Source organism: Coenobita brevimanus, chromosome 80 (assembly GCF_032717465.1).
Source record: "Coenobita brevimanus isolate Jiangsu-jjx chromosome 80, ASM3271746v2, whole genome shotgun sequence".
NCBI classification, from domain to species: domain Eukaryota; kingdom Metazoa; phylum Arthropoda; class Malacostraca; order Decapoda; family Coenobitidae; genus Coenobita; species Coenobita brevimanus.
In genome coordinates, this window is record NC_137033.1 from 39,185,289 (window position 1) to 39,196,141 (window position 10,853).

General features: G+C 44.1%; 1 protein-coding gene across 1 annotated transcript; it reads left to right on the forward strand.

The window, feature by feature from the left end:
* Positions 1 to 2,553: 2,553 nt before the first annotated feature.
* On the forward strand, positions 2,554 to 3,216 carry LOC145409337 (uncharacterized). Its single transcript, XM_080279808.1, has one exon. The coding sequence runs from the start codon at positions 2,554 to 2,556 to the stop codon at positions 3,214 to 3,216; it is 663 nt and encodes a 220-aa protein (XP_080135934.1).
* Positions 3,217 to 10,853: the final 7,637 nt, after the last annotated feature.

Below are 10,853 nucleotides of genomic sequence, written 5' to 3' on the forward strand. Positions count from 1 at the left end.
TCCTACATTCACGTACGATATTAACACGTGGTTTACACGAGTTTATGCCGTGTAGCCTGACGATACCAGTGATGATGACAAATTCAGAGCAGTTGTCCACACTCTTCCAATTCAAGTAGCTGCCCTTGTACAGGACGTACTCCTGAAACCACCTACAGGGCAAAAGTATAAAACCCTAAAGGAGTTTGCTGTGGGCCCTGGGCAAATCAAAGCAGGCACTGCTAATAGAGCTGGATGCAATTCGCTCCCAACAGCAGCATCCCTTGGCCCTTCTTGCCCACATTCAAGCCACTCTCACGGCAGGTGGGGCGACCCTATCAGATGACCTCCTCCGGCACCGAGTCCTCCAGCTCATGCCACCAGACTTCCGACTCCACCTAGGATCCCTGGCCCCTGGCACGTCCCTTGCTGAGTTCATCGAAAGGGTGGACATTCTATATGAAACTCAACAGCAAAATCACCACCCAGTAAGTGCACACTCCTCTCTTTCCCCTGTCATAGCCTCCAGTGCTACTTCCAGTGAAACAGTGGTGTCAGTGAAGAGTGTAGCTAACAAAAACGGTTCCATATCAGAGCCGTGTACCTTGTTAACAAATTTAACAAACAGAATAGACAAGCTGGAAAGTAAAATAAGTGGCTTCACCAGCAGACCCCCAGTGTTGCAATTCATTCCACAGCCCCTCCATGTTCCGGCAGTGTTCCCTCAGTGAACCGTGCTCGTAATGCTAATCCCCAAACAGCAAGGGACATTTTCATGTTGTGCAAAGTCATAAGAAAAAGTATCGTTACCCCAGGAATGTTCGATGCTAAACGAACGTCAGCTGGGCTATGTGGGCAGGTCCTTGCTATTCATCCCTCCCCTATCTAGTGTTGCCATATCACAATCCCATTACAAGAGTTGGAATAATGAGCAAGAATGAGCCATATGGCGGGGAAATATATATGACGTATTTGCGTTACCCTATGTGCCCCGCCGGGATTAATAATGAAACTCGGCAGGTTTATTATTTTCCTACTATTCAACATTTATTATCTGTAGAATAAAACAAATAAATTATTTTGGAGGGCATTAAATCTATAGGCATCGACTGTTTTTTTTTTATGATGATAGTTTAGCAGGGGTGCACGAGTTCATCTGTTTGCATTAGGTGGGTGGTTAAATGCTTCAGATGGATGCTTCAGATGTCTAGAGGCTGTTTTGGATGTAGGGGGTGGGTATATAAAATATTAAAGCAATGAGACTGAACATGTATCATTATTTTCCTTTCATAGCATTTATTATATGTAGAAAGCAATACATATCATTATTACTCTGAAATTTACTAACATGGCTTGTATCGGCTGAAGCACTATCATACGTCTGGCATGGGTGCCCATACTCATTGCCCGTTTGCCTGTGTGTTGCCGACTTCAGACCATTCGGTTATATTTTTATTTAATGAATTCAGTGCCGGATAATAAAGTGTATTGTCTCTATGCACAGAGGCCAAATGATCTTATTAGTTTTTATTACCTCTAGCACAAATTCTAATATCTGTCTCACATAACCGACATTGATGGGTTTGAGGTACAAACTTTCCTGTCTCATCATTCCACAACACTTCGACGTTACTTATGTTATAGTTCATAGCTCCGAAGGGTAACAATAGTTTTTCTTATGACTGTACATATCACAAGCGCTTTGGCATGGAAGCCAAACAATGTGCACCACCCTGCATATTCACGGGAAACATATGGCGGAAGACAGTCCCAGTAGTGTCTCCCGCCACACACACCAAACGTCCCCTCAGGATCAGCACACCCAAAGCCACAACATGTTCCACTGGCTTCAGGGAGCTACGGTCCCGTGGAGTTTCAGCTGTCGGCCCTACATTAACCCTGCTTGACCATGCAGACTTGGCCCGGGAGCAAGAGGACGATCAGGAAATCCAAGAATTGCTGCAGGCCACGACCTCACTTCAGCTGCAACAGTTTAATGTCATTGGCACACCCCAAAACTCTGGTGCGACATATCCTGCAGGACAGCACGGCCCTATATTCCCCAGCGATTCTGAAGGCAAGTCTTTAGTCATTACCACGAGATGGCACACCCAGGCATCCACGGCATGCACAGTTAACTTAACCGGCAAGCTGTATGGCCAGAGATGAGGCGTGACACCACCAGCTGGGTCCGAGCATGCGTGGCGTGTCAGTAAGCAAAAGCGCATTGCCACACCACGACACCACTTCAACCACTGCCCATACCAACTCAACGTTTCCACACGGTCCACATTGACATCCTCGGCCCCCTCCCCCAAATCTAGGGGTAACCGCTATATCTTAACGTGCATAGATAGAGCGACAAGGTGGGTCGAGGCAACGCCCATGCTGGACGCTACGACTGACTGTGTGGCATATCACTTCCTGACATCCTGGATCACTCGTTTTGCCGCCCCGCAGGTCATCATCACAGACCAAGGCCCCCAATTCTAGTCTCGGGCCTGGCAGGACCTAAGGGACTTCCTGGGTGCTAAATGCCACAGAACCTCTGCATATCACCCTCAGGCAAACGGGATGATTGAGTGCTGCCATCGTCACCTGAAGGAAGCACTGAGGGCACTGCCCCACCCAGTGAATTGGGTGGCCATGCTGCCAATCATCCTCCTGAACTTGAGGGTTACGGAGAAGGAGGACACTGGGAATTCCCTGGTGAAGCTGATGTTCGGGGAAGACTTGAGGCTGCCGGGGCAGTTCGCCCCGCAACCAGGCACGCCGGTCCTGGTTTTCCTCCGAGAGCTCCAGCAAGCAATGCAGGCACTACGACCAGTCCCTCCCCGTTCTCGCCAGCACCAGATGATGTTCATCCCACACTCCCTACCAGACTCTGAACAGGTCTTTTTGAGGAGTGGTCAATGCACATCACCACTCCAAAGCCCATACGAAGGCCCATACCCTGTGATCACAAACTCACACAAGACAGTCACATTATACAAACACGGGAAACCATCCACAATCTCTGCAGACAGAGTCAGACTGGCCACACCACAAACCCAGTCACAGAGAACACCCCACACATCATCCCCCAACCTTGCCAACCCACCAACAACATGCCTACAACCAACACCTCATATCCCAACACCAACACCTACATGCACCACCCACCCTCCCACCCACACATGCCGTCCCCTTTGTCAATTCGTACCCTCCGCTACCTGTCATCACCACACCCCAACTTAGGCATCATGCAGACCAGTAAACCTCGACCACTGACGCAAACACTCCCACACCATCACCCACACTACCGTCCACAAACCCGACCTCCAGCATTAACCCTACTACCACTAACCCACCCTCTTCCTCAACCTCACACGATCCTATCTCTCACCTTAAGGCCCTATCACACGGTACCTCGTACCAGGAACGGCCGAGGAAGATTTAAGTGGAACAAAACTTGGATGCTATCACACATGTTCCTCGTATCCTCGGCAAAGGACATGCTTCTCACACTGTTGCCAGAGCCCCGTCTCGCGACTGTGGACAGTGATCGCTGTCGCTGACTCGATAAAGAATAAGGGGAAGCAACTTTTGTTTACAAACTGGTACACACGCGGAACTGCCTCAATTTCTCTATAAGGGCGAATTCAGCTGCCCTTGTCCAGGAAATCGATGATAAAGCCATCAGTACGTTGTTGTTGTGGTGGTGTTTTCAGGTGGCGACTGGTTCGTCTACTCTACCTGCGGTGGAGTCCTCAGTTGTAAACACGTGATATTTTATCGACATCACAGTTTCCTCGGTGTAGGAAATATTAACTCTTTATAAGGCCTTCAAAACGATTGATATTTATTATAAAATATTAATAAGTATTCAGTGTTAGGCTAAATGTTTAATAATGTAGTGTGATATATTCTCTGTCGAGTAGCCTGGGTTTTGGTCACACTGTTTTGCCCGTCGTATCGTCGGCAGGAATCCATACAGACGGGTTCCAAATGCCCATGGTATCGTCGGCAATTTTACCACGTTACCGTTCCGATTTACCATCGTATCCTCGGCAAACCTCGTATGAGGTGCCGTGTGATAGCCCCTTTACTCTCCCATCCACCACCCCTCAACCCGTCCTTGCTAACCCTAACCCACCCTCTCCGTCAACCTCAGGTGATCCTACCCCACACCCTTCCCCAACAGTCCCCATCCCTCCCCCAGTCAATACCCCTCATCCATCAACACCCGTCGTTCCCGTAATCCCTCCACCACTAACGACAGCCTTGCAAACTACATCAATAACTACCACATTTACCCACACAGTCAGGCAGTCTTAGCAAACCACCACAATTTCACACTCCAGCATAATCTGATACCAAAAACTGCAAACACACCAAGTCATCACACCTCCGTTGCATTCGTGTGGTACAGATTTTTTTTTTTTTAATGTGTGTGTTTTACTTCATTTAAGAGCTCAATTGTAAAGGCGGGCATTACTCTCTTATTCGTTCGTTCATCATAACTATGCACTAGTCAAATTTTCGTACAGAGAGTTATGCCAGGCTACTATTGCTTAGTTTATAGTCTTGCCCCCCCCCCCCCAATTTAATACGTTACTCCATCACTCATAGCCATGGAATGGACTTGTCATTAGAAACTCTCCTAACAACTACTATTTGTAATTACCGCATCCAAATCACTTTCAAATGTTCACTCACTTTGAAAAACGGTATATATATATATATATATATATATATATATATATATATATAGAGAGAGAGAGAGAGAGAGAGAGAGAGAGAGAGAGAGAGAGAGAGAGAGAGATTTTTTTTCTTTATATACCTTGTACCCTAATCATATTTTGTTCTCTCTCTTTTCGTCCTGTTTTGTTGCTATAAAACGGAGGATGAGGAGGGCGAGTGCTGTGGCGTATATTACACCACAGAGTATTGTACCTCGCATTTCATCTACACACGTGGTTTCCCTCCCTAGTGTTTTTTTTTTCCTCATTTCACCTACACACTTGGTTTCCTTCCCTCATGGCTTTTTCCATAACTTTTTCTCGGAATCAGCATCACAAATGATGCGGCTACCAATAGCATTCAAGTTCTTTTCCCTCCTCACCTGTAGTGGTGCCTAAACCAATCAAATTTGAATATTCAGACAACCTAGGCTTACTGGTGCTCCGCCCACCTCATTAGGGGACTTAAAACCAAGCGGGCGACCTAGCTCCGGGCTTCTTTCTACTCCCAACTTCACCCGGCTACTACCTGCCTTGCTCTCCGTCTCTCCTGATAAAATCTGGCCATGCGGTACAACTTTACATCTATGATACACATAAACACATCAACCCAGCACTCCCGCTTCCCACTAAATTCATTACTCATATTTGTAGTTTGTAACTATTTTATCCATGTAATTGATCCACTCATGCTGTAATGTAATGACCTTGTACTACTTTGAAATCATGCAGTAACTCTGTATTGTTCCAAGTCAATAATCACTCCCCATGTCTGTTTCTGCCCAGCACATTTGTATTTATCTATCCTTACCATTTGCCTTGGTGTAGCCCCTAGTAATATATTCCCATAACTAAAACGCTGCAGTGAAACATGTTGATTTATTAGCAGCATTCTCGATTTTTTTTTTTCAAAGACAGACAGCATATAAAAGTTGGATACTGAGAGCCAGGAAGACTTGCATTACAGCCCATGAGGTTCATCCAGGGGTCATTTTTAAGGAAATCCCCTCGGCCGAAACATAAGCCACCAATCCGATAAATCTCTGTGTGATTGCATTCTGTTGTTTGGTGCACGTTTGGAGCACTTTGGCTTGTCGTAGCAGGCTAGTCTGATTGTTTGTAATGCACCATGAACTAATAAGCTGTTGGCATGTACTGCTTTGGTGCTCAATACACATAACCAGCTCTATTGGTTCAGTTACGAGTGGTGGTTAATGTGGCTGCAGGCTCCTCTCTCTCTCTCTCTCTCTCTCTCTCTCTCTCTCTCTCATGCAGCACACATGCTGTCTGATGCCACAACAATTCTCAAACCACCTAATGCGTTTCCTCTGTGTGTTGTCTTAGAATATCGCTCATTGCTCTCGCTGCTGATTCTTCATACACTCCACTATGCTCACATTTATTCTTGTAAGACCTGTCTATTGTGGGTCAATAAGTACTGCCTAAGTCAGACTTCCATCGTTTCAACCTTTAGTCAGTGCAATAGGTATGCTGTCATAAATTATAAAAACAAAAAAAAAAATCGCTAATTTACGTGAGCTGTGAAGCTTGGAAGTTGGATGTCCTGAGCCGGTGGTGGGTCGCAAGCTTTACAGTGCTGTGGGTGCCATAGCCAGAGGAATACTGATCTTAGTGGCGCGGCCATTAGCCACCGCAGTGACGCCATGGCTGCCAATGCCGGGAGGTGGACATATGTTGAAGACGTGGTGAAACAGTTTAACCCTCTAAAACCCTCCGTCAAAGCAAATAGTGTTTAACAAATTGTTGCATGTGATGCTTTTTTGGTGCGTTCAGAGATGTATGCAAACTTTGGTGGACAACGACGTGTGCGGCAGTGGCTGGAGGCTCCCCCCCCCCCCTCTCTCTCTGATGCCACGCCGCTCTCGCCATAACTGATTGACCATGTGAATGACTGTCACCTTGTGAAACTGACACACTTGCTCAAGCTATCGCATCAGAAAAAAATGGAAAATAGAAAGATCTAAAGATAAATTTGAAAATGGCCTCAATGGCCAACCACAAATTCGGCTTCCAAAGGTTGTTCTGGCCACTGTGGCCTCGAGGCCATTACAGTAACTGCTTCCGACTAGCCTCAGAGGCCAATGCCACCAATCACAACACATGAAATATATCCTCTCATAATTGGTTTACCTGGTTCGTCCAAAAAATCAGGTGTTACAGCTTTTATCACGCCGTGGTGGGGTGGTATCAGTGCCTGATTTCTATCTAGGAGGTCTAGGGTTCGATTCCCAGTTGGGAGCATAAAAATATATTCGTACACACGCACGTAATGTGTGTCTCTTCAACATACAAAGACGCTTGTGTTGTGTCTGGGATAGATTAAAACTGCTCTGTCACTTGCCGAGTTGCGTGAGGCCGTGAAATAATCTGGATGTGTTGTTATTGATATATATCCTCCCATAATGGATTCACCTTGTTCATGAAAAAAATCAAATCTCCAAGCAGCTTTTATCACGCCGTGATGGAGTGGTATCAGTGCCTGACTTCTATCTAAGAGGTCTAAGGTTCGATTCCCAGTCAGGAGCATAAAAATATATTTGTACACACACATGTAATGTGTGTCTCTCCAACATATAAAGACGCTCGTGTTGTGTCTGAGATAGATTAAAATTGCTCTGTCACTTCCCGAGTTGCGTGGGGCTGTGAAATAATCGTAATGTGTTGTGATTGAAATATATCCTCCCATAATGGATTTACCCGGTTCGTCAAAAAAATCAGGTGTCACAGCTTTTATCACGCTGTGGTGGAGTGGTATCAGTGTCTGGCTTCTATCTAAGAGGTCTAGGGTTCGATTCCCAGTCAGGAGCGTAAAAATATATTTATATACACGTGTGTAATGTGACTCTCCATCATATATATATATATATATATATATATATATATATATATATATATATACACTCACCTGACACCGTGAGGGTCTGACGTGTGATAAGGGGCTCTCCGGAGCAGACAAGGTCAGCCTAGTGACCTTTCACCCCCTTATTTATCACCACAGAACATCATCAGTAATCTATGGACTATTGCAGTGTAGTGTAGTGGAGAGACTGAGTGAACGAAGTGATAAATGGTGACGTTTAATGAATGTTGAATAACAATGTGATTGCGAGTGATTCAGTGAGTTCAGTGACACGTGCGAGGTGGCTTTTTTTTTTCTTTTTGCAAGGAAGAAGGAACCAAAGGTCGGGAGCCAGCAAACCCTTCTTTTCAAGGAAAAAAACAAGAGCAATACAACAGAGAACCAAATTGTTACGAAGAAAGGGCAGTGTGGTAAAGACCAATGGTTACGAGTGATTGGATTCACGTACCCGACCATAGGGAAGCTGTATCACACCTCTTTTCCCATGTCACTCTATACCAGATAAAAACTGGAGCTGGCTACCCGCATGACGATGTGATTATCCGCCTTAAAAGCCTCCGCCATTTTCATGGTAAGGGTTGTAAAGCAGGTAAATATAAAGACCGATTCGAATGCTCACCACAAGCAATAAACAGAAACGGACTGTTTCTGTAAAACCACAGAGCTTTATTAATGCACCTTGTTTGTTTGTTTGTTTGATTTTCCCACCTCATTCCTATCAAACGTGACCACTAGCAACAAGGTTGACGAACCAGTGCTGACAGTTAAATCTATTGGTGCTGAGAGTGTGTGTGTCACAGAGGCATGGCAAATAGTACCTGAACTGTGCCATATAGAAAACATTACCCTGTTCCGCCACCATAAAACGGATAGAAAGGGCGGCGGCTTAGCGCTGTTTGCTCTGGACAAGTGCCATACCCAAAATCTAAATGTGGATGTCTTTGAGGGAATCGAGGTCCTGTGGGTCAGATTAACACCACCCGCCCACCCTCGGCCCACCGCCTCCATTACATCAACTGCCCGATTTACCAATCACCACGTGTAACATCTCAGGCAATGCTGATTAATCTTATCATCAACACCTGTGATGGTTTACAACAACAGACAACCTCCTTAAGTTTTGCTATCTTCATACAAGTTTATTCGGCTTAGGACAGACTTTTCACACTGGAGGGGTTGCAAACAACCATCAGTGATCTATTATTGGGAAAGGTCCTTCCTAAGTTGTCTAAAATAGTCTGACGATAGCCAAAGCATTTAAAGAAAATAATTGTATTGGGGTGGTCAACCTTTTCAGTCAGTTAATGTATTTCATTCTTGCAATAATTTGAAAATTTTCTTGAGCTCAGGAGCTACATCCTAAACTGAGGGGATTTGATATAGATTTTATTAACAATTCACTGCCAGAGATCTAATTTGTGTCGAATAGAATAAGCTTGTTATATCAAGGATATAACAAAAATGTACTGTACAATTTTGTACTGCAAGGCTAAATATTCTCTTATAGGATAATAATGCAATTTCTGTGTTCTTTCGAATGATGTGTATGGACCATATTATAGGTAAAGGTGGGGTAGACGTCATGAGGCGCTTAGCCACCTTGCTCATCCCCACAGTTTACGTTTTTGAACTTATAGAGGATTATTCGTTCAATATCCTGAGATATAAAGCCACTGCATCATCCATGTGACCATAGTTATCTCCCCTAAGTGTTACCCTAGGCACCCATTAAACAGTACTTACCATTACCAACCTAAAAAGAGTAGATGGACACCTGAGCTGAATGGCACCCTCTGCCAACATCGGGATTCGAACCCTAACGTTATAGGGCCGGAATCTTCGTGGCAAGAGCATAATCCTTTTCAGATAAGGTGATGGTCAAGTGTAGTCAGACTGTTAGATTGATTTGAATAGCAACCAAGGAAACTCGTTCCGATCTCATAAGTAACGTTTGTCGAATATCATAGAGCCAATTTTAGTATTCAACTTTTTGCAGGTGGCCAATTGTGTCAGGTAAAAAAAAAAAAGCCTATAGCAACCAGGGAGATTCAGTCCTGCCTCATACAGTAACTATGGCTCATTGAATTTCATGCAGACACGACTATGTACTCTAGTTACGGGAGTAGCCCAATTCCTTCAAGTGAAAACAAACCAATAGTAGTAATGCTAACCACTCGGCCCCCGCGGGCAAAACAAAGCCATACAATAAATCACTTGTGGCCATCGGATAAGCAAAACGACGCGGTCGACATCTACGATTATATATACAGTGCATCTGTTATTTATTGTGTTTTCTGCATGATAATGTAATAAAATGCGTGTCACTGGAAGCAGTGTATATTATGAGTAGGTAAATAACATGGTGTGTGTGTGTGTGTGTGTGTGTGTGTGTGTGTGTGTGTGTGTGTTATATCATTTACTTAACAAAAAAGATTCGGCACCATAGACAGATTCACCACTATACAGTACACAGGCAGATGATCCAGCAAGCCTCCTAGCTGCACACAGTTTTTGGAAGTGGCTTTCTGTTACCCTTATTCATCGCTACTGAACAATTTCTCTGGCCTGGACATGAATCTCTCTCTCTCTCTCTCTCTCTCTCTCTCTCTCTCTCTCTCTCTCCATCTTTTCGTCTGTCAGTCCCTGCAACATACATGAAATCATTAGGCGGAGTAGAAGAGCGTTATATATTGAAAACCGTGGGTAAAAAAAAAAAAAAAAAAAAAAAACATATTCAAAGCAAATCGCTACGGACATGGTGCTACAAAATCTCCTGTCGACGAAAAAAAAAAATGAAATCAATTTCCTATCGTAACTGTGATTTGATTTAGGAAAATAAAAAGGATGCAGAATAATCCCACGTCTAAGGTATTCCTGCAAAAACAAACTTTGTTAATCCGGTCCAAAATCGGCACGCAAAATGTGCTACGAAATGGTTTACTATGCCAGTAAGAATGGCTGAATTTATATATATATATATATATATATATATATATATATATATATATATATATATATATAATGGCGGCGCAACTTCTAGTGTCATATGCCGCCCAACATCATGGTAAAAATATCAACTGAGATGTGAATAAACAGAAATCTAAAATGAAAGTAAAAAGAGAAACACTAAAACACATAGAGCCACAAAATAAAACACCAAAAAAAAATAAAACACTAAACAGCAGAAGTGAAAAACAGAGTAATTAATCTGATGATGCAATCCAGCTGCGTCCACAAACATGAGGGTTCCTCTGCCCATACATCAGGCCGAG

Excerpts from the sequence above, each read along its gene's own strand:
- LOC145409337 (XM_080279808.1), top strand. The coding sequence starts at position 2,554 with ATGATTGAGTGCTGCCATCGTCACCTGAAGGAAGCACTGAGGGCACTG.